Source organism: Chanos chanos, chromosome 2 (genome assembly GCF_902362185.1).
Source record: "Chanos chanos chromosome 2, fChaCha1.1, whole genome shotgun sequence".
NCBI classification, from domain to species: Eukaryota; Metazoa; Chordata; class Actinopteri; order Gonorynchiformes; family Chanidae; genus Chanos; species Chanos chanos.
The window spans coordinates 44,152,977-44,176,813 of record NC_044496.1 but is presented as its reverse complement, the minus strand read 5'-3'; the positions used below and the strand labels follow the sequence as shown (position 1 = coordinate 44,176,813).

Sequence of the window (23,837 nt, the reverse complement as noted above, 5' to 3'; positions counted from 1 at the left end):
TCTAAAACTTTTTCAATGTAATTAATCCTTACTTTAAGCTCCCTAGACCAGTAATGTTTAAACATGTACAATTAGTAGTTATTATCAAAATCAAATCACCAATAAAAAATCTGAAGAAAGCGATTGGGAAACAACATTTTACTCTGCGGATAGCATTCTTCTTTGTCCGCAGTGTAACAATACCAAAGAACTGTGGAAAGTCATTTTATTACAAAGAGAATAAAAGTGTTTTTACAAACATATATAACAATAAACAGTCAGAAAGAAAAGAGACAAACATCCACGCATCCCATTAAAAGATACATAAAATCAATCCCACATATCAGAAGTGAACTGTACAGTTTTAGGGTAATGTGTAATATTTGAACTGTGTGTTGAGCAGTGTAAAATAATCTAAAAACAGCAGGTGATAAAATTATTAGGAGACAGCAGAGTGTAGTTTGGCTCCCAGTGTGTTCTGCTTGATGGAGAGGCACTCTGAACCAAACCTCGATCCTAACCCCAACATAAACCCTAACTCCCATCCCCACGATTCAGGCATTCAGCGTCTCTCATCCAGGCGGTCATTCAGGTCAGGGGTTGCACACAGGCGGGAGGACGCGGCGAGAGTTGGCTCGTACCCACGGGTGCTCCACGACGCTCTTGAGTGGCAGGCGCATGGACGGGCTATGACGCAGCAGCTTAGAGATCAGATCTCGTGCTCCATCTGAGACCACTTTAGGAAACTGGAGGTCGACCTGTTTTAAGCACACATCCAAACACACACACACATTCATACATTATGTGCATAACACAGACAAGGAATACTTTAGGTATAATTGATCCAAAACATCACATAACTCTGTAGTGCTCAACGATACACAATTTGTGTAACACCACAATAAGCAGATAAGACACTACAAACAACCTCAAAAACAGCCAGGGAATACATTTAAAGCCGACGTTCACTCTATTGACCTATGGTCCCATTCTCACCAATGTCAATAGCCTTATTTTAGCAGACCAATATTTACCAAAATTTAGGAGCTTTCTTTTGGAGATGAAATCCAGTAACTTTGAGACTGACCAAGTAAAAACAGCTTTACTTCCCATCTTAAATAGTAAAGGACAGTGATTCATTTCAGTGACTGGCAATTGCCAGTATTAGGGTTGTATTGAGCCCATGTCTTTAAAGGAGGAAATTTCCCCATTAAGTGAGTCAGCCACAGAAAAACATAAGAGATACAGACCTTTGTGATTCGCTTGTATGTCTCGGAATGGCTGGCTGTTTCAAATGGGGGGTTTCCCACAAGGCACTCATAACACAGAACTCCAATACACCACAGATCCACCTTCTCATCATGAGAATGGCCCTCGATCATCTCTGGGGGCAGATAGTCCAGTGTGCCACACATGGTACGGCGTCTGGGGAGAGAACCATCAAAACACAGAGTAATTACTACCACACTACACTATACAGACAAAAACCAACACAGTAGTATATTATAGAACAGACAAACGTGATTCACTGTCTTGACAGGTCATTTTGTTTCAAAACATGACAAAATTAAGCCTAATAACAGCACAACATACACTGATTACTGAGACAAAGTGACAGAAAACTGGTTATCACCATTTTTTCCTCTGGCCAAAAAAAAAAACTGTTCATGATTAATTGTTTTGTAATATAAATTAAAATAAAAAAAGTACCATACACCATTATTCTTTTCACTCACTGAGGGGGAGAAAAGACAGTGCACTTAATCTTTAAGGGAAATACACCTCTTTTGCTGATGAATCCTCAAGTGACTTTGTGACTAGTGTCTGTTCAAGAATGTGTTTCCCTGTTTTTCCCTCAGACTACACAAGAGGATTTGATATGGTTAGTTTTACCTCAGTCATTTTGTATGTTAAGGCTGTTTTTACATTTGGGGGCAACTGTATGTCAAGTGTGTGTGTGTGTATGTGTGTGTGTGTGTTGGAGGTCTTTACCGTAGTGAGGGTGCATGAACAGACCAGCCAAAGTCAGCAATCTTCAGCTCTCCACGAAAGCCAAGGAGCAGATTCTCTGGTTTAATGTCACGATGGATCACCTTCTTTGCATGGCAGTACATCAGAGCATCTGCTAACTCCTCCATGTACTAGACACACACACATACAAAGACAGACAGACACACAAGAACACGTACAAAGTACTCACTCATCAACCCTCAAAACCAACAGCAGTGCTCAAGCACAACAATACCCAGACAATATATTCTTCAGAGTAAGAGACACATCTTCATAAACATGTTGTGAACATTTTCCACATACTGACAGTTGAAATTGTAATTTGACTGTACTGTCCTAGATTTACTTCACTTCAGAACTTTGATGTGCGAGCACAGTGATTCTTTAACATAAATTTTAAGTCACTGTAAATGTTTGATTGTAGAATGCATTACTACAGTTCTGTCAATGTCTATGTCAACCCAGACTCCCGTCCTCACCGTAGCCGTACGCTGGTCGTCAAATCGTCCACAGCGCTGGAGCTCCTTATACATCTCTCCCCGTGGGGCATACTCAAGAATGAGAAACACTCGTGAGGAGTCATGGAAGTAATTGTAGAAGCACAGGATGTTAGGATGCCTGCCAAGACAGATGACAAGATAAACCTCATCAAGAGGAATCAAAGTTGACTCAGTCAATTTACATGCACCACAAATGCAGCTTAAAATCGGACCAGCGCCAAGTGCTCACATATGTGCTTCATACTTTAATAAGAGAAATGACACATGAGACTTAATACACATGAAAATCAAAATCCAACTAAGAGAAATCTTTCACTGCACATAAAATTCTGGGGTAAGGCATGCAAGGTAAGGATACAGACCTTAGATGGGTTTGGATCTCAATTTCCCTCCTCAACTGATGCTCTACTCCTTCCTTCTCCATCTGGGATTTAAATAGAACCTTTAATGCCACAATGACCTTTAGCTTCCTCTCTCTTGCCAGGTACACATTCCCGAATTTCCCCTTTCCTAGGGGACGCCCAATGTCAAAGTCCTTAATTGAAAGTTTCCTTGAGGAAAGGAGGGGGAGATAGACACAAAAGAATTTTGATGACAGCACTAATTCAATATGATTAAGGGAACTTTGTACAGTATCACAAACAGCTCATCCACTGAATGACATTTCTGTTTAATCCAGTGTATCCAAATACAGTGGACAGAGTGGTTTAGAGTGAAGAATCAATCATGTTGTGTTCATACACAATGACAATGCAGTATACAGAAGTACTTACTTCTGAGAGATGGAATTTGTTGGTACTCTACCAGGACCTATATTCAGAAAATGAGACCATGACAGTTTAAAAAAAAAAAAAAAAAAAAGATAACAGGAACACAATGATGAATAGTTAAATACACTGATGAGAACCAAAATCTGAACAGACAAAACTGCAGTACCCATGACGTTTCTTTTATCACCTCCTGGGTTTGCTTCAACTCTCTGAGGCCCCACTGTCTCCATCTGAAGAAAAACATCACACGACTATAACTCTGTTCAAACTGCAGGGTATATTTAGTGGTTATGACTTTGGACACTATGATTAAGAGAAGAGCTAATCCTCTTTGCAGTGTAGATCAGCATGTACATACTCAAAAAAAAAACAAACAAACAAAAAAAAAAACAGCACACAATAATAGTTAGCTTAAAGATCATATCCGCAGATTTTTACAAACACATCAAATTTCAAAAAAGACTAACTGTTATAGAAAGCAGTACACTAATTTAAATATTTATGGTCACATTTACAATGTTAGGAATCTGACAATGTTCCGTGGCATCTGCTCATCCTAAAGAAAGACAGTTTTTCCAAACCAAACAGGCTTCATTACACACTAGTCTACGTCTCAGTTCATGTACATGTATAACTCTTCGCAACCCTTAACCATTCGTCCAACCAGTCAAGAAGAAGAATGTGAACTTACCTGTCCTAGGATTCCTTTAGGATCTCGATTCTCTTTATTCTAGAACCAAAAGCAAGTCATTTGCTTTACCGTATGAGTGCAGAATCTATATAACTATACTGCAAAAGACCGGTCATCGGCAAAGAGCTAAGCAAGCACTGACAAGTCATACAGGGCCTCAAGATACTTAGCTAGCTGAACAGTTCGTCCATGTTTCCTGCCTGGTACTAAAAAACAAGCTAGTCAACTTGCAAAACTTGTACCATTAATGTGAAACTGGCATTAAAGATTGTCATTATGAGTACATATGAAACGCAAAGTGAGTTTACCAAGATGTGTCTGACAAAGCTAACCTTGCTGCCACTACATCATGACACTAGTGTTGTACCAAGACTGGCTAGTAATTAGCAGCTTGTAGAAGTACATCTCTCGTACCCAGTGAACAATGAGTACACCCGTGCAACTCATCGTTATTTGAACGTTTCTGCTGTGGAACATTTCTGCTGCGGTTTGATGACATTTAGAAAGTCAGCAACCGTTAACACATTTTGATCAGCTAACGTAAGTTAGTTCAACGCTAGAATAGCTATGCTGAGATAGATTAGCAAACTAGTTTATCGCGACGACTAAGAATCTACTTGTAAGAGCATTAGATATGACAAAACATTTTAAATTACCTGCATTCTTCTGGTAGCTAGACGATTAGCTACTACCAGCCACAATCTTTGTTTTCAGATGCCTCTCTTTACCCAATTTTAGTGCGTCCAAGAGCTGTGTTCTCCGAGAATGCACCGCCAAGGTTTTCAAATTAACCTCTTCTTCTACCTGATTGGCTGTAGTAATCCCTCGTTCTGTCTGATTGGCTGAAGCAAAGCAGATGGCCTCCTATTTTCTTTGTCTATCAGGAAATTGTCTACGAGTAGCATATAATTTTTATTCTATCTTTTATTTGATCTAACTTGTATTCTCTTACAAGATATGGACTTATTAAATAACCCCTTTTACGTGATTTAAGAAATGGAAAGTATGCCACGACAGCATAAAAAAATGGGAGAATGACACTTCGTTCATGTGTTGAATGACCATGCAGACATTGTTAAATAGTACTCAACCGTGTAACAGCATGTTAACATTCCTGCAGATTTATACTATATTTCTCAGTTCTGTTTATATTTAGCAATCTATGCAGGGGGCATCTGAAATGGAGACAGACATGACTGCCTAAGTCCACTCAATCAAATGATTCTTCTCAATTCAAACATACCAAAGACAAAAGCTTTAAAAGTACAAAACACGCCTTTATTAAATATAATACACTGATATACTGTAAAGGTACAAAACTGAAATAATTACACCTACAAAAGACCTACAACTTACTACAGAGTGAATCAAAAGTAAAGAAAACAGTTTTGTGAAATGCTAACAACTCAAACGTCATGATGGGGGGAAAAAAAAACAGAGCATACAGCCATAGAGCCAACTCTGCTGGTATCAGAGGTCCATGCACAAAGATGATGGCATCATAGCAATATGCACTATCATACAGAGATGTGACATCACATGAAGATGTGATGGTGGATTGACCCACTGGAGTGTTCAAAATGGTTTTTTCTTCAGTCCAAACACAGCAATGAAGAGGATGAGCTCACACAATGCAGGAATTACACTGTAAGACAAAAAGAAAAAAAATATATATATACGTGTGTGTGTGTGTGTGTGTGTGTGTGTGTGTGTCTGAACCAAGGTTGTGTAGAAGGTTGTGTAGAGTAGGCAGTTTATGGTCACTTTCATCTTTCATTGACCAATATGACCCAAGGAGATAAAGTAAAACATTTATTCTGACTTTATCCATCACCAACCTGCAAAAGGCAAAAATAAACCAGTATGTCCAACACTCCCACTTCTGGAACACAAAGAAGGACAGACAGATGGATGCACTGCAATGGGCCGCCAGTGCTTATTTGATTGGTCAGGGAATAAACAAAAACCAAGCATGGTGGCATAAATCTAGGTATTAGTGCCATGACTTTATCTACATATACAAGAAAAGCTGATGAATTTGTGTGTTAATTATAGTTATATGCTGTCAGCATACAAAAGTTTGGCACTGTGAAGAAAAAGTCTGTGTGCTTTCACAGTTAGTATTTGCAAACAGGTCTACCTGTTGGGTAAAATTATTTATCTATATTAACATGCACATTTCCAACAAGGTCTGCAACTGTTAATGGTCTTATTTTCTCAGGTATATTTAAGAACCTCTACATGGCCACTTGTTTGTATTTCACTCACGCTAATACCCTAAAACCTCCTCATTGTAGCACAAAGCCTTTTCTAAACACACCCTACTGACCTGCAGAAGGCAAAGATCCACCAGTATAGGGTGCAGTTCCACTGCTCAAACAGGAAGAAAAGAAGGGCCACAGTGCCGCTGGCATGACTGGCTATGGCTAGTGTTGATCAACCACTGCAGTCAGGGAATCTTTAACAACTCCAAGAGTATTTGTACAGGGCAAAAATTACACTTCAGTGGAATGGCTTCTTGGTGACTATAATGTATATGAGCATTTTGGAATTCATGTCTGCACACATACTAATCATGGTTATAACATGTTTAAAAAATTGCCATGGTGTGAATCTGTCAGAAGCATGGTATAAACAAAAATTGTGTTGGTGTTTCAAAGCATCTGAAGAGTCTTCTCCAGGAGAATGCATGAATGCAATATCTCCGTATTTATCTGTCGGTGGTACATAAGAACATGTCAAGTAAGGATACACAGAAGGCTCTGGCTGTGGTTGAACATGGATACTCCAGAGAAAAACCCAGCCAGTTCGACCCCAAACAGACCCAGAGTCACTGAGAGTGCCACAACCAACCTGTGGAGGCAGAAAACAATATCAAAAAACACACTAGAAACAGCAATACAGACCTAGCTGAACGTCACACACTCCAACCTAAACTTTGGCTGAAATACACTGGACAAAACACCAGCCCAATGACTTTGTCAACTGCAACTGACAGGTATGTGTCTAGAGGAGTCTAGTGGCAAGATCTCCTGACCCTGAGGTGGGTTCTCACCGTGTGTCCTCAGTATTGTACTCCTCTTCACTGAAATCCAGCGGAAGGCAAGCCTGGACATTGTTGCTCTGCAAATAATCAAAGGAAATGGCACGTAGGTACTTGCCTGATCTTTAAAGATGCCTAATTTAGTCGATTTCTACCAACAATATAAGGAATAAGTTAACAGATATTAACATTTTGATTCATACCCGTGACCAGAATATGGTAATGACGATCACCAGATGTGCAATAAGAGTCAGGAATCGTGCAGGAACGATGCTGTTTATCACCGTCATTTTACAACTCACTTGACACAATGAGGTACTTTTGTACACACAGATTAAGTATTTTGCGCTATTCGTGATCTTCGTTCATCGTGTTTGTCTGTCATAAAGCTTACGTGGATGATATGATGTAGATAGCTAAAGCTGAGAAAAGACAATAGCATCAGAACTGAACAACAACCGTTTGGCCTTGTCCCATATGCACACGTCGAACTTAGTTGTACCTTCTGTTTGAACGCAAGAAAAAAAAATCAGTAGAGGTAGACTCTTTCACTAAGTGAACACACAGTAAAAATCATCCTTAGATGCAAATTTGTATGAAGACAATAACGTTTTCTCATTCGAAAAAATCATCCAGAATGATTAGTTATAACAGCGCATACGCGTTGCCACAACAACTCCTTCTTCATGATAGATTATAACTCATAGAGTCATTGAGACAAGCGGTAGCTATCGCCCCCTATTGAATTAGGGTGGAAACTAAAAGGCTGTTTCAGTTCATGGCAGGGATGAGAAGGATCTTGCCCGATACTGAGTGCAGACCCTCCTTATACACTGCTCATTGTAGATGTCCTTGATAACAGCAAAATATGACCCACTGATGAACTGCGCAGTTTCCACTACCCGTTGCAAGGCTTGTAAGGCAGAGCAGTTTTCATACCAGATGCTTCAGGCCAAGGTCTGAATGTTCTGATAACAGTAAATGTATTTGTTACATATTATAAAGATCAACAACGATCACTGGGACAGGTACTATGCATATTGTTCCATACTATTCGATGATACTTAACTTATACAGGTGGGAGCTGCCTGTTACTTAAGCTTTCTCTTATCATGCCATCTGTGTCTGTATGAACATAAATGCTCGGGTCACACAGGACTTATAATTCATAGTAAAATACTGAAGACAGCTTAGCTAGCTTGCCAAAAAGGAAAATGAAATTTGAACTTTGACTTGAATTGATTTTGCTACAGTGCTAAGGTCTGTTTTGATCATGCTCATGCACGCGTCTTGAATGCAAAATTACTTTTTTTCTTTATGTAAGAATAGACACAGAGGCTTGCTTATTGAAACAAATGTGAAAAATTAGGCTAATCCAAAAAATTGAAAAAACAAACTCACTGGGACATTTGTATTTAAGAGGAACCATGCACTGTATATTTCTTGACATGTATTAAAAATATAAAAATAAAATTATATATTTTTTAAACAGCAATTTAAAAATAACAATAACTACAACCATACAAATACCAGTAATGAGATGTGATCAAGCCCCTCCCGTCTCAACCCCCCTCCCATTGGAAGTCTGTGCCTTCAAAAGTTATCCACTTAAAAAAAAAACTATCAAGCTCACTACACAATCTAAAACATATCTGAAATAATGAACAAATCAGTACTGTCTACATGTTTAACAAAAATGTATTGATTGAAATGAAAGAATGCAATCATTATAGGAACTGCCATCTAACTTCTCTTGGTTCACAACTGCATTGTCATGACTGCTTATCAGTTTTCCATTGAAGCTGAAATCACAGTGTACTTACTTTACAAAATGTGCAGCATTAACACACAAGTCTAGAGTTGTATGTTTAAACATATATGAGTTTCTGAATAAATATGAGCATTGGAAACACACAGACATAGACATTCATTCTACTTCCACAGTGTCATTACAAGGCATGTAAGTGCAGAGCTGGAGTAACTTTCCTGACACAGTCTAAGACAAAATGAAACATGTCAGTCCTCATACATCCGTAGTTGAATGGATGGCAAACCACAGTATGGTGGTGAATGTGTGTATTTATATATATATACATTCCTTGTTGTGCATGACCTGGTCTGGGGCCAGACAGAGAGAGAGAGAGAGAGAACAAAAGGGGGGATATGGGCAGAGTCTACGCAGTTTTTATTCTCACAATTAGTGAAACCTGCACTAGTCCAGGTATTGTAAAGTAAAAAGTCTCTCATTTGGGACACACAAAAGACAGGAAAAGATCCACCTCATTACGGATCACCTCTGGTGGTGGATGAATATTGTCAGGAGAATAATGACATGAAGTCATCTGCCAGACGTCAAGTATCACAACGGGCAGTGACTTGAACATGACCCTTAAGACACAGTCCAGCTGCCATGACAACCAGTCACTGCCATACACATCTTTGTATCCTGTGTTTGCTGTCTTAATCACCACCAACGTCCGTGGAGCTCGCTGCAGCAGGGCAACCACAGCCCTGCGAATGTTCGCCAATCGTCGTACGTACAGAGACAGCGGGTGAGTGGTGAAATGAGCCCAGATAGTGAAGACCACCACAGTGTGCTCACCCCCTGCCACACCCTGCAGCTCTGCGGCAATGTAGTGCAGATCAGCGCGGGGAGTCTCACTCGTGCGCAGAGGGAGCCCGTGAGCTCTCCACTCCAGCCGAATGTTACTGTCTGTGTCCACTGCTTCAAACGGCCCTGACTTGGCTGAAGTGAAGAGGTTCAGGAGCTTCAGTGCTATAGTGGAAAAGAAAAGAACTTTTACAAAATTATATACTGGCTCAATCGATAATATTTAAACATTCATTTTAACATTAAATATTTGTTACATATCTATGATGAATATTTAGACAGATGTTGCTTATATGTATTTAGATGTTAGATATCTTATATGATAGTAACTGAAAGACAGCTGTGCATTCAGTAAATTAAAAATTATTACGACAGTATTTCGAGATTATCATAATGATTTTTTTTAATTGATTAAGTTTGTGACAGAGTGGCATCTCTAAAACGTTTTTAAAAAAGTATCGATCTATCCATACAAGCATCAACACACACATACATACATACATACACAAATACACACATACATACATACAAACATACATACGTACATACATACATACATACATACACACATACATACGTAACTACATACATACACACATACATACATACAAACATACATACATACATACATACATACATACATACGCACATACATACATACACACATACATACACACATACATACATACAAACATACATACGTACATACATACACACACACATACATACAAACATACATACGTACGTACATACAAACATACATACACACATACATACATACATACGTACATACGTACATACATACGTACATACATACATACATATGTACATACATACGTACATACATATTATGCTTTGCAAATATTTTCAAAATGACACAGACAAGTGTTTGTCCAATGTTTTAATTGCTTAGAAAATTTTTCAGCAGGTGTTGTAAACAAAGGTAAAATTGTACTGCTTGCATATGCATTCAGAAGAAACTTTACTCAAAAAGAATTCTTTCAAAGCCTGACTGGAGTCAGACCAATGGGGCTCTGCTTCAGTAGGACCAAGATGGAGCTTTTCAGCCAAACCGCTGTCCTTTTCTGTGACCCAAAATTACCACTGCCCATACCTGAAAAACCACTGTGGTTACAGTGAGGTATGAAGGCAGCAGGACCATGGCGTCAGGATGCTTCTCATCAGCATATATAAGTAATCTCGTCAGAACTGAAGAAGGGATGGATGGCGCAAAGTACAATCAAATACCTCAAGAAGACTTTTTTCAGTCTGCAAAAGAGGCGGACGCTCGGAATCTTTCAGCAGGACAATACTCCCACAGACTATTGTCAGAGTCAAATAAACTCTGGAATGGCTTAGAAACAAAAACATGAATGTCCTGGAGTGGCCCAGTCACAGCTCCTACTTAAAACCCATCAAGAATGTTTAGCACACTTGGAAAATTGCAATCTACAAGTGTCTAAGGAAATACTTGATCTGGAGCAAAATCGCCAAGAGGAGTTGGTACTAACAAAGCACAGTTAACCACTCGTAACCAGTGTGCAAGACACCTACCCCAAGAGATTGTTCTGTTACTGCAGAAAAGATTGGCTCTACCAAATTGTTATGTGTAGGGTATGAATATTTATGCGAGCTGGTTTGCAGCGTTTGCAGTCAGATGACACATTTTCCTTTTGAGTATATTCTGTTTGACCTTGTGATTTCCCTATTTCCATGTTGTAGTGGTATGGGATTATATTTTGGGATTATGGGATTAAATTTTAGTACTTGAGGTTTTGCAGTAGCCAGAGAAATGAGTGGACTTACATGGCACATGTTGAACAAGGTATTCAAACCACTGGCGCAGCGTGGAGTCTCCCATCATCAGAATCTGTTTGTCTCGCAGACACACTGATACCTGGCTGGCAGATGAGAAGATCTGAGACTCACACACTAGTGATGTCCATTGGTCCTGGTGGTAGAACCCAGCAGGCACTTGCGTCTCCAAACCCGGAATACACTTCTTCCTCTTCCCTTTACCTGCACATACAAACACACTTGAGAGTTACTCAAGCATTTCCTCACACCCACATCAACATAAATATCTATTTACACACACAAACACACAAAGATCAGTCAAATAACATTTGTCTGACCTAGTGTCACAATGAAGTTAATTTTGTTTGGCGATTTGAGATGTCCGCAAAGACTCAAAGGATAAAATAAGTAGCACTTTTACAGGGGGAGCTAGATGACAAACAAAACACACTTCAGTGAGAGGTAATGCAAAGAATACAAGACAAGCACAGGAACAGACTAGGTACAAAGACTCTCTCCAAATAGTAGACCAAGCTTTGAAGACATATACACAACAGATTTCAAAACCAGAGACAATACAATAAAAAGAAGTGATGGTATTGAACTAATCATCGGGAGATAGGGAACAAAGACGTTTGGGATCCTCCAGCTCCCTCTGGTGATTAGATTGAGATGTGACACTTCTTGTTATGAACTTTGGTTATATAGCAAAACAACTTTTTATACATAGACTTTTTCTGTATTTGATATTAATAGGGAACACTCATCTCCCTATGATTAAATGTCATAGTGATATTACTTTTCCTTCATATACTGCATATGTATGTGTGTGATTTTTAAGTTGTTCTCCTTCGCTACTTTGTTGGTTTATGAGACCAAAAAATGACACACCCCTGCATGTTACCCGTGACCTATCTGCTTCATGCCTCGTGGTGCATAAGGCCTTCACAGAGCGTTTCCACCTTTCCCGGTCAGCTGCTATAGTCCGCACCTCGTTCCATGATTTCCAGCCCACCTCTTCTCTTTCCTTCTCAACTGTGCGCCCCCAGGTAGTCTTTGGTCTTCCTCTTCTTCTCTTTCCTTCTGGCGCTCAATTCATTGCTATCTTGCATTCATTGTTTTGGTCCTGCCTTAGTATATGTCTGATCATCTTCCATCCACGCCATTTCACTTCCTCACTCAGCGGCTTCATGTCTTCATAGAATATTTTCACCATTCTCACAATCTTCTCAAGGATTCTGTATTCTTTCATGATCACCCACTGACTTTCACGGTGGATAGGGTCAAAGGCCTCTTCGAATTCTACGAAGTTCAAGCATAGCATTGCTTGCCACTCACTGACCTGTTCGATGATGTTGCGCAGTATGAAGACCTGCTCCGCTGTCCCCCTGCCCTTCCTGTAACCTGCCTGTTCCTTCCTCAACCTGCAGTCTGCTCTGCCTCTTATCCGATCAATAATAATTCTCCCAAGTATCTTTCCCATGACAAAAAGTAGGGTTATACCTCTTGAGTTCTTGCATTCTTTGAGATTTCCTTTCATCACTAGTTTGATGATAAGTCCTCTCTTCCAGCTCCACAGGATCACGATGATAAACGTCTTCAAGATGTCTTCGTTTTTCGGCTTGGCCGTATCACACTTGACTCTAATACTTTTCTTTTCCTTTGGCTGCTTTCTCAGTCTCAGCTTGACCGTCGTGCATACAAGATAGTGGTCACTTTCGATGTCTGCAGATCTGTATACTCTAGTATCTTTCACTGAATTCCTGAATCTTTTACTAATCAGTACATGGTCCATCTGATTCCTGGTCATCCCATCCAGAGATACCCACATTGCCTTGCGTATATTCTTATGTGGGAATAGTGTTCGTGGTATGACTAGCTCGTTCGTGTCACACATTTCACACAGCCTTTCCCCGATATCATTCCACTTTCCCAGCCTGCCCTTCACCCTGTCATAGTCCCCGTTTTCATCTCACACTTTAGCATTCATGTCTCCAGTGACAATCAGCATGTCATGTGCGTTCCTAACATCTAGTGCATCTTGCAGTCTCACGTAGAACTCGTTCTTCTCTTGTTTGTCTGCATGTTCTGTGGGTGCACAGATGTGCACAGTTGTCAACTTAATATGTTGGGAATGGTACCTGGCTTGAATGATCCTTTCACAGATTGGAGTCCAATCCATCAGGGCTCTTGCCACACTTTTTTTTACATCAGTATACCTACCACTTCTCTGTGGTTTTTGTCACCTCTTCCAGAGTAAATGATGGTTTCTCATTCTGCAAGTTGCAATTGTCAGATGATAGTGAGTGGTTCTTAGTGTACCAGCAACAAATATGTTTCCACTGTTGAGAAAAGGAAGCACTACAGGACAACTTTGAATAGTTTGTTATCGCCAATAAAATCACAGCCACTTAAAACGGCTGAAAAAAAAAAGAATAGATAAATTAATTAAAGTGCGTCAATTATAAGAGAGGTAAAATGTCTCAATCGTCCTCGAAAGAGGTACCTGTCCAATAGAAGAAAAACAATGTGGACACTGAATTAAAACAGCATCCTCTAAAAAATAAGAAAGAACAAATAATTACTAAAGCATGGACACCGAATTAAAACAGCGTCCTCTAAAAGATTGGAATAAATAATGGCTAGCAAAAAGTAGACTGGGCTCAGTCAAAAGAGTAATAAAAACAGTACTTAAAACCAATAACAAAAAAATAAAAAAAAGAGAAGGCTTGCAATCGGTAGGACCACTTCATAACTGTAATTTGGTTCTCATAAATAATTTTGGGCGCTCTGTCGTTTTGTCCTACCTTGTTAAAATGTCATATCTGCAGCCATCAATCTTTGCTACCCTAACTTGAAATACTACCGCAGGTAGCCTACCCTAAGTTGTGTACCATTTTTAGCAGGCAACAAATCGATCTTGTCAGAAAATGTTATCAACATGGTATTATCACTATCTAACAAACTATTGCTTAAAAATTATGGGTGGGCATTTGGTACTGTCAGCTGTGCCATTTTTTTTCATGCCTACGCATGCGCACTACCTGCTGGTTGCACATTCTGATGGGTCGCAAAAAATGATAGGACGCTGGCCCCGGGTGCAATAAACAGTAGGATGTAATAATGTGCCTTAAATTGTTATTCATTCGCATTTAATATCATGTTCGAACAATAATTATAATTTCACAACTGAATACAAAGCAGGATAACATAATGTGTACGTAGTTTATTTAACTTTTCATAAGAAAGAGGTGAGGTGAGGAAAATGTCTAATTTCAAGCTAACTTCACTGCAGTCACGACCTGGTCAAACACGTAGGCTAGTTGGTGGGACAACTTCGTAATGGCGTAACAACAAACACTAAGGCGTTTCAGCGTTTTGGTGTGGACGTAGAACATTTGGAAAGTGGTACAAAAACGATAGAGTGTATCGAGAAATGTTTTTACATAAACTTTTCAGATTTACTGTCCCAACCTAGTGTGGATGTAACGGCCAAGGTGAACTGAAGTGTGATGTTCACTGTTGTGCGTGAGAGGGATGTCAGGCGCACAAGCTGAGATGGTATGTTTCCACAATTTAACAGTGCACTTAAAAAGTACAAGTATAGTCAAGAATGTGCTGACAAATTGCATTTTGCAATTTGCCTTTATTGCTATTTTATTGATATCTCCTATCTCCATGATGTTTTTCGGGTGCACCAGTGGCCTAGTCGGCCTGAGGACGTCCTGTTGGCTTTGGCCCCCCATGTGTCATCATGGGGTCTCTTCTGTTGTGAGGAATAGTCACAGTGTCCCCTGGATTTGGTAAATTTGCTTTGCTTCAAGTTTCTGTAGTAATGCAGTTTTACGGGAGAGGGTTATCAGCCCTCTGCCCGACCCCCAACCTGGAGGACCAGGGGATCACACTTTGTCTAGTCCCCACCCTTCAACCTATTTGGCATGGGCGTCCCTAACAGGAGTACAAGACTCCAGCTGACATAGCTCTAGCGCAAACCGCCTCACTACGATAAGGTGGTCATCCCTTCAAGTCGGACACCCCTTGCATATTTCTAATTATCTCATTCGAAAGGTTCACTTCTCAGATCTGTTTTTTAAGAACTCTCCTAAATGGCAGTGAGATGAAAATGCTTAGTGACATATGACATTGTCTCTGAAATGAGACATAGTAACTCTAAACATAGAGGGTAAATATAACAGGTGTCAAAAGAAGTTAAATTTACCAGTGCTTGACTGCCGTGGGAGAACGTTGATAACTGCTTCACATCCAGGCACGATAACATTAGTGAAGTCACTGCAAAGAGTCAGAACTAAGTCAAAATTCAAGCTCTGAGGAGTGAGTGGGACACATGTCCCGAGTTTAAAATGAAAAGAAGTGGAATTCAACTTAATGTTGCCAGACTGGTTGTTGTCCTTGAGTGTTTTCCTCAGGTGAATGTCATCATATTGTGCAGAGAAAAATAGCTTTGAACAAGTAAATAAAATTTGTTTTCCATAACTGAGCACTGGTCCCCTTTGAAAAAAATCCTGAAGCAAAACAGCGATATTTTGAGAAAATTAAGTTTTTAAGCTCTTCGTTGGCATAGGCATTCTGTGAACAAAAGACAGGACACGATGTCTGGATGCGTTACTCCAGTGTAATCTTCAATATCTCTGTTCCATGTCTTAACTCTGCATAAGGATCTACATTTTCCACCAACTTAATTTTCTCAAAATATCGTTGTTTTGCTTCGGGATTTAAAGATTGAAAATAATTTTTCAAACTTGTCATGACACCAATTGGTAGGCTTATTCTTCTTTAGGTATGAACAGGCTGTGTACACAAGTTAGAGCAAGGTGCTTACAAGAGCCTTTAAGAAAACTGTTTCCAAGATGAAAGTGTGCAAAATTGTCATAAAACTTGAATAATCCTTGAAATCAAGAGTTACGGTGAGTTTATACAGTCTACACTGATGATAACACAACGTAAACATTTGTGTTGTTAAGACATCATGGCACATATTAATATGTGACATCAGTAACAGGACTAACGAATATGTGTGCACTGAATGTATCAAGACCATAACAGTAAGGTGAGATGAATATTTAGACACTGACAGTTGCATGACTTTGACAGCATGTGTGCAGCGCACAGAGTGACACAGTAACACTCTGTGAAATTTTCAGATTAAAGTCTATGCAAGTGTACAGTAATCTGCTTTGTTGTAACTCTGTGTGTGTGTGTGTGTGTGCGTGTGCGCGCGCTGTAACAGTGTGTGTGTTGTAACAGTTATATTGTAACAGTTATATTGTGTATATTGGTGGGATTGGACGAAGTTGCAGTGCTCGCTATCTGACTCTACCACCAAAAAAACGTGATGCAACAGCTTATGTATGCCCTCTCTGTTTTATTTTCGCTAGTCTGAAGTGCATGTATGTCCAGATTAGTGTGCCATGGAGACCCGGCATTATATGGTCGACACTTCATTATTAAACTCTCCCCTATGAGTACTGCCAACTCCCGCCTCTTCCATGGTGTCTCCAGTCTTCACTCTACGAAGCTAAAGTGTTACAGTGTGTGTGGGTGTGTGTGCGTCCGTGTGTGTGTGCGTTAGTGTCTACAGTGAAATTGCACATACCTCTTGAGGAGCTTAGTCTCTAAATTGGAGAGTTGTGCCTGATATCCACCAAAGCTGTGACTAACCCAAGCAGAGCAGGGCAGTGAAGGGGGCTTACGGCACAGCCACACCTCCCCGCTGACTGGTTCTCTGAACTCACAGCAGCATGCAGCTCCATTCAACAGCCACTCACTCCTCTGGGCGTTACACGCCACCTTCTCCTCTGTGCCTTGTTCTCGAAAGAGACCCAAGAAAAAAACTTTATTTGGCTGCAGCTCCCTGTGCCTGGCCAGAACCTGCACTGCCTCACTGGAGTGGACCAGCCGAACAGCCACGCGGGCCGGGCCGGGCCATAGCAAGGGTAGCTGAACTGTGTAAGTGCCGTTATAGTGATCGGTCACCAGTCCAAACAAGCTGGCCTTTGTTTCACTGTTAAACAGCTTGGCTTGGAAAAAATCTCCTCCATAGGTTTTGAGCTGCCCCCTGGCATTTTTTGCTATCACAGTCACATTGAGGATGTCTCCAACCCTGAGTTCCACATGAGGACTCAGGATACAGGAGCTCTGGGCTGCAGCAGTAGCCTCATCCACCACAGACACATTTTTTGTGGGTAACGGCCAACTCAACACATTGCCCAACATTTTCAGATCTGTCAAGCTAATTTCTGTTGTATTTAAGGATATGCTAGTGTGTATTACTGCAGTTATGTTTGTGTATTCAAGGTCATTTTTAAATACATAATTTGAAAGGGGATAATGAATGGAATGAGATCTTGTGAATAATGATGATACGCTGATGTCCCATCTATCAAAGTACAGAAAAACCTGCAACACAAAAAAGAGTTGATATTTTATGTGCTGTTATCCACACCCAAGTTGAGACAGCATTTTCATTACCTTTGATAGAGCTCTACAATAGCAGGTATCTTAACCAGATCTTAACCTATCTCTACAGTGACCTTTATCTCTCAGGTGATCCATATCTGCCAAGCTTGATTATATATAATTAATGTTACATAAAGTGTACCATGAAACTCTTGGCTATCGCAGTTGCCTTCCTAAGAAGAACTCCACAAATAAAGGGATAACAAATTCATCAGGTAAAATTACAGCTGCATGATTGTCCTATAATTTTATGTTTGCAGCTCTCTGTCCAGAGTTCTTTAGAACTTGTTTGACACATTCTGTTTGGCAGTTCAGGAATAGTGCTGATTAAAACAGTGATAAGGGGGACTAGTCTATTTTTGTGTCAGTGACAGGATTTTAATAATCCTGTTTTAGTGGCTGTGTTCAGTAAAGAGGGCAAACAGCAGTGTACAGTATGTGTGTTCAGTGATTGTTGTCCAGTAGCACAGTTCAGTGTTTATGCTCAGTAATAGCATTCATCTGCAGTTCTCAGTATTTTCAGTCATTAATAGCATCCAGTGGTGTATTGGTAGTTTATAGTGTTCACTGATATTGTTCAGTAATATTGTTCTATGAAAATGTACAATTTTTATGTTCAAAAACTGTGATTAATGAAAGTGTTCAGTGATTATGTTCAGAATTTGTGATTGTTTGTTGTGTTCGGTGGCACTGGTCAATATCTGCTGTCAGTATTTGTGGTCAGCCATAGAGCTTGGTAATAGAGTTCAATGATACTATCAGTGTTAATTTTCACACATTTTTTAAATTTAGTCATTTAAAAATGTCCCTTAAATTTAGCTAGATATTAGTTATGTCATATTGATTCAATTTAGTCAATTAGGCCTACTCACTGACTAAACTGGCACATCAATTTAGTCAAAGAAAACAATTGTTTTAGTTGACAGAATTACATTTGTCAAACTGTAACACTTCTTTAACTGTAAATTCTTTAACTGTACAGCGAGGTTCAGACTACACGATTTCAACTCCGAAGCTAAAATCGTGTGGTCTGAACCTCGCTGTACTGTATCAGTGGGTCAGCTCTTTCCCTGGCGCCGAATACAAGTCAAACTGTACAGTAACAGCACGCCGCAGGTGCTACCCATGTCCGAGCAGAGCAGACTACACAGAATAGAATCGCTCGATTCCTTATAGGCTACCTCCGACTTCCCCCGAGGCGGACCTGGTGTATTGTCTAATTGTATATTGCCAGCTGTAGCCTATATTAAAGCATACGTTAGCCTATATTACACAGTAACCAATACAAATAGCGAGGCAAAAAGCAGTGCAAATATCATCCTGATATTCCATCCATCCTCTTAAATTTTGGGCAGAATACCATGCCGCTTTTTGAAGACACGACGATGGAATGCGGGAAAATGAGTGCAGATGTTTCCTTAACATAAGCTACCTGTATGCCGATAATGATGATCATGCGTTCTCTAGTGCTCCTTTGCAACAGTGCCAAAGCATGCCTGCGATAGGACTGTTTAAATCATCCATGTTCTTTCTAAAATGTTTGAAGATGTAATGAACATCTCGCGATGTTTTCGTTTCGTCATATTTTCGTCAATAATATAATGAAATCAAATTTATTTCTTATATCATCATGGTTAAGTGTTCGGCCTAGTCGTCGTGGTCGTTGACTAATTTGAAATAGGCTATACTTCGTCAACGAATATTTTCGACATTAATTTCATTGACGAAATAAACACTGGATACATTATGCATCTGTGTTCAGGGGTTGCGTTTCATCGTAGTGTCCAGTAGGCCTAATAGTTTATGATAACACTGCTCAGCACTTATCTGTGTTCAGTGGTCCTGTTCCATATTTGTTTTCAGCAGAATTGGTAAGTTTTGTGTTTAGAAGCAGCGGTCAGTTTTGTTGCTGTATTCAGTGTCAGTGTTCAGCAGTGGTGTTCAGTGCAAAACGTACAAAAAATGTAATGCAGCTGATGAGTATCAGAACAAACACAATCCATTTCCTTCTCATTTTCATCAGGTTTGCGCTTTCTGCAAGGTAAAAATATCAAAATTTATTTTTAGGAGTAAACATAACACATAGCAGCAAATAACTATGAGGGCTGCCAAGCAACTTCCTTCAAACTTAAACGCTGAAGGAAACGTCAGTAAAATACGGTTTGCAACTGTAGGAAAGCAGTCAGTCAGGCACCGTTCCAATACACAATGAAGAGGTATACTGCATCAAAAATCTTACAAGAGACTATTGAAGAGAGCATGATATGGAATCAAAATACAATATACAGAATATTTCAGAGCTGTTTTCTCACTTTTTTACTGTTCAGCTGATGTAGATTTTAAAATACCATAACTTGTTCTAATACATCTGACAATGTTTGAATAGAAATTTTTGAGAACAGAAATTCAATTGGATTCGGATCAAAATTGCACCATGCGGAGGATTCATCTGGGCTGCAATACATGTTCAAAGGCATTTAGATTATCTGTGAGTATCATATTTTGTGCATGAGTGAGTTCTGATCTGTCTTGACATGAGTGTTTTTCTGACAGAGTTGTCGAACATGTGCAGTTTGGTTTCACAAGTGACAAACACAGGAAAATCCACCCTTCCTTCCTGAAATTCCACCACATGAGGCATGTGTGAAATTTATAACATGATGAGATACGATGAAGGACTAGTTAATACTGTGCAAAAGTAAGACTTATAGTGATGTGGTCCAGTTATTATGACTCTTTGTATATCATTATCAATTTAATTGTCATTTATTATTTTATAACATTGTGCTATAAAATCTGGAGCATTTAGCTCAATTTATTTACATCTTTGCTACAAAAACACCTTGCCGCTGTGCAGATAATGCATTCCCAAAAACCAGAGGACCTCAGCCTAAAAACTGAAAAATGTAAACACAAGAAATACACAGTAATATTGTTTTTCTTTTTTCTCTTTTTTGAGAACAAACAGAATGATGATTAGTCAAGTGAATTCACTTTTCCAGTGTTGAGAGTGAATTACTGAAGAAAGGGAGTTTCAAAATGGTAAGTGAGTCTTACCAATGGTGAACAATGGTGAACTTCTATTAGGTTAAGTTAATTTTACATTACTGACAAAATGCACACTGAAGGAATGTGCTAAAAACATAGCAGTTTCATCATAATTCATCACAAATGTAACGCCGAACTATTTAAAATATCGAAATGGATAAATAACGTTAAAACAGGATGCTTTTGGACCGAATAAGCCTATGCGTTTTAGTCAGAAAACTAAATCTAAGACTTAATCAAAATCACCTGCCAAAATTAACATTGGTGTGGGCGCCCCGTGCCGCCACCGGCAAGATGGCGCCCTGGGCGGCTCCCCATTTCGCCGATACCTAAGTCCGCCACTGCTCCAATGTTTATTACATTTACTCAGCAGCAACAAAACGTTTCATCAACACGAAATGAAGAAGCGAATAAGCCATAAAATAAATTTATTTCAATACTTTCTTATGTTGGAACAAAGCAAAGGACTGCGGAGAAATTCTGTATTTAGCCTACCTCAAGACGCACAGTCTCTCTGAGGTACGCAGATGTTCCGGTAAGGTCTGCTGTAGACTACTGTCTGCCCACATAGAGAAAATCACGAAAAAGATGTGTCCTCCTACAAAAAAAGTACAGGGTAAGCCACACACACCTCCCCGGCTTAATGTGCTGAGCAAACCTTGCTCAACTATGTTTTTTTTTCGCAGAAATGATCTTGAATAAAATCGAGCCGAAAATTATTACAGTGATGTTATGTCGTACAAAACAGAAAATCAGGAAACAGATGTGTCTTCTTACAAAAAAACGTACAGGGTAAGCCACACACACCTCCCCGGCTTAATGTGCTGAGCAAACCCTGCACAACTATGCTTTCTTTTCGCAGAAATGATCTTGAATAAAATCGAGCCGAAAATTATTACAGTGATGTTATGTCGTACAAAATTTGTCCATAATTTAAGTACCTCACAATATATAATTATATTATCATAGTGTTGAAATTATCATTATCATAATGTTTAAATTATGAGTTTTGAGGATTATTAATAATGTAATGGTGACAGAGATTCATACTTAATATTCACCAATGCAGAAATGTGATTCTTACTAAGATTGCATCACTGGAAGGAGAGTGATTCTGGACTGACTTGCTTGCAAAATACAAAATGGAATTTGTGAATTATGAGAGAACATAACCAAGTTCGTTGGCAATACGTTTCACCAGCATCCAAAATCACATGAAATAAACACTCAGCACACAGTTTAATGCGTCAATCATACGGCATACGTTACTTGCCATTCAGAATAATAACGGTTTATGCTTCCCACGCTTGCATCCAGTGTTATAAACAGGATGCAAGCACTTGTGAGAAGAACTCGCGATGCAAGCGTTTAGGAGAAGCATGCTTTGCTCTGAGAAGCTTTACTAAAGAGCACAGATGTTCAGAGAGGAAGGTTATGAGATGATTGCCTTTCACTACAGAATGACAAGATGCTACAAAAAATATTTATTAGGGGTGCGCAGCAGAGTTTTAAGTTGTCATATATCATCTATATCTAATACCATTAATAAAACTAAAATCATTTGAAAAATACCTAATATAGTAAAGCTGAACAATAGAGCCCAAAACCTTTATGTTGGACAACGCATGTAGGCAATTTACGGCCCTCAACAAACTGATTTTATTTATTTATTTATTTATTTATTTATTTATTTTTAATGATACGTTCTTATATTGAGAGCACTGATACTGATAAACCGCACATCAACCATCAACACCACCATACTCAATTGCTTGTCAGTAATGTGTTTGAAGGGTAGCATAATAGCATAATACCATTAGTGCCTACCAAGCAGACTTTAGACGTGTTGTAACAAGCCAAATAAAATTTACGCAGGATATGGTGTCCCTGAATACAGAATATTATTATAGCCAACGGTAGAGGAAAAATTACTGTATTTAACATTAATTGCATTTTGTTTTATTCTCAAATTTTCGCTTGTAATGTTGAGAATAAAGTTGAAATATTGAGATTAAACTCGAAATTTCTAGTATAAAAATTACATCTCGAAATACATTCGTTATTTTTTCTGTCTCTTATGTTCTTTAGGGACGCTTACCTATCTGTTTCTGATGCTCCAACGGGCATCCTACCCGTGATATAGTCGCACACTATGGGCAATTTCCGTATCTGCGGGAAAACGTCAATCTTCGACAGCAGTGAAGTATTGTCCAGATAGATTTATCGGTAAATTGTAATTTCGGAATTAAAGATGAATGTTTAATAAATATAACCCCACTCTCCTATGTTAATTCAATTTACAATAAACATTCTAACTGCTGCCCTGCTTCGTCTTGACAGGACTAGGAGCTGCGGGCAAGTGAAAGCATACTTAGAACAGTACAATGTCGCAACGAATGTGCGCCATAGTCAGTTTTACCTGGAAAGAGATCTTTGGCTGTAAAGTAAACTAGAAATATCCCAGATCCTGTTCATGATAATAAACAAAAGAAAATGATAGGCTATGTTTTTCAAGTGTTCCTAGATGTTTTTGTTCTGCTGTTTGTTTGTTCGTTCGCTTGATCGCTCGTTCATTTGGTCGTTTGTCTCACTTTGGGTTTTCATTGGGGCTTTTTTTTTGTTTCCGGTCTTAACACACACACACACACACACACACACACACACACACATATATATATATATGCATACATACATACACTGAGATATAGATAGATAGTGTGAGGGAAATTCAGAGTCCCCAGTTGCGAGAGTTGCTAATTTCTTAGAGACGACAAACTTCAGATGTGATGAATCATTTACCTTTATTCCATGTACATGGGAAAAGCACACCTCTGACATTTCTCTCTTTAGGTTAAAGAATACAAGTCTTTATATGTTAGGACAGGGATCTAAGGACATGTGTGGAGGCCCT

The 23,837-nt window shown here is 39.2% G+C and overlaps 3 protein-coding genes across 5 annotated transcripts; all 3 read right to left on the bottom strand.

Moving 5' to 3' along the window:
- Positions 1–572: 572 nt before the first annotated feature.
- aurkb (aurora kinase B) lies at positions 573–4,397 on the bottom strand. The gene is made up of 6 exons (XM_030765369.1): positions 4,318–4,397; positions 2,852–3,040; positions 2,469–2,607; positions 1,972–2,120; positions 1,230–1,404; positions 573–737 (listed from the first exon to the last, which is right to left on the bottom strand). The coding sequence occupies exons 1-6, from the start codon at positions 4,395–4,397 to the stop codon at positions 573–575; spliced, it is 897 nt and encodes a 298-aa protein (XP_030621229.1).
- A 1,128-nt stretch (positions 4,398–5,525) lies between these two features.
- Positions 5,526–7,283, bottom strand: tmem107 (transmembrane protein 107). Of its 3 annotated transcripts, none has more exons than XM_030766669.1 (5): positions 7,197–7,283; positions 7,006–7,073; positions 6,703–6,803; positions 5,789–5,885; positions 5,526–5,595 (listed from the first exon to the last, which is right to left on the bottom strand). In XM_030766669.1, exons 1-5 carry the CDS (start codon positions 7,281–7,283, stop codon positions 5,526–5,528), a joined length of 423 nt encoding a protein of 140 aa, XP_030622529.1. The 3 variants fall into 3 exon arrangements, with proteins under 3 accessions (XP_030622529.1, XP_030622530.1, XP_030622531.1); XM_030766670.1 differs by having other exon boundaries at positions 5,810–5,885; XM_030766671.1 differs by lacking the exons at positions 5,789–5,885; positions 6,703–6,803.
- A 1,953-nt stretch (positions 7,284–9,236) lies between these two features.
- LOC115804878 (NXPE family member 3-like) lies at positions 9,237–17,635 on the bottom strand. Its single transcript, XM_030765368.1, has 4 exons — positions 17,016–17,635; positions 12,581–13,350; positions 11,411–11,623; positions 9,237–9,769 (listed from the first exon to the last, which is right to left on the bottom strand). Exons 1-4 carry the CDS (start codon positions 17,633–17,635, stop codon positions 9,237–9,239), a joined length of 2,136 nt encoding a protein of 711 aa, XP_030621228.1.
- Positions 17,636–23,837: the final 6,202 nt, after the last annotated feature.

What these genes read in the sequence shown, in the direction of transcription:
- aurkb (XM_030765369.1), bottom strand. Translation starts at nt 4,397, where the DNA reads ATGAGTTGCACGGGTGTACTCATTGTTCACTGGGTACGAGAGATGTAC. An exon ending in GAGATCCAAACCCATCTAAG is followed by an intron (nt 2,608 to 2,851) that starts GTCTGTATCCTT and finishes CTGTCTTGGCAG; the next exon opens with GCATCCTAACATCCTGTGCT. An exon ending in GTTCATGCACCCTCACTACG is followed by an intron (nt 1,405 to 1,971) that starts GTAAAGACCTCC and finishes TTCTCTCCCCAG; the next exon opens with ACGCCGTACCATGTGTGGCA.
- tmem107 (XM_030766669.1), bottom strand. Translation starts at nt 7,283, where the DNA reads ATGACGGTGATAAACAGCATCGTTCCTGCACGATTCCTGACTCTTATT. An exon ending in TACAATACTGAGGACACACG is followed by an intron (nt 6,804 to 7,005) that starts GTGAGAACCCAC and finishes CTGCCTCCACAG; the next exon opens with GTTGGTTGTGGCACTCTCAG. An exon ending in CCACAGCCAGAGCCTTCTGT is followed by an intron (nt 5,886 to 6,702) that starts GTATCCTTACTT and finishes CAATCAAATAAG; the next exon opens with CACTGGCGGCCCATTGCAGT.
- LOC115804878 (XM_030765368.1), bottom strand. Translation starts at nt 17,635, where the DNA reads ATGTTGGGCAATGTGTTGAGTTGGCCGTTACCCACAAAAAATGTGTCT. An exon ending in GAGACTAAGCTCCTCAAGAG is followed by an intron (nt 13,351 to 17,015) that starts GTATGTGCAATT and finishes GGACTATGACAG; the next exon opens with GGTGAAGGGCAGGCTGGGAA. An exon ending in CCTTGTTCAACATGTGCCAT is followed by an intron (nt 9,770 to 11,410) that starts GTAAGTCCACTC and finishes TTTCCACTATAG; the next exon opens with CACTGAAGCTCCTGAACCTC.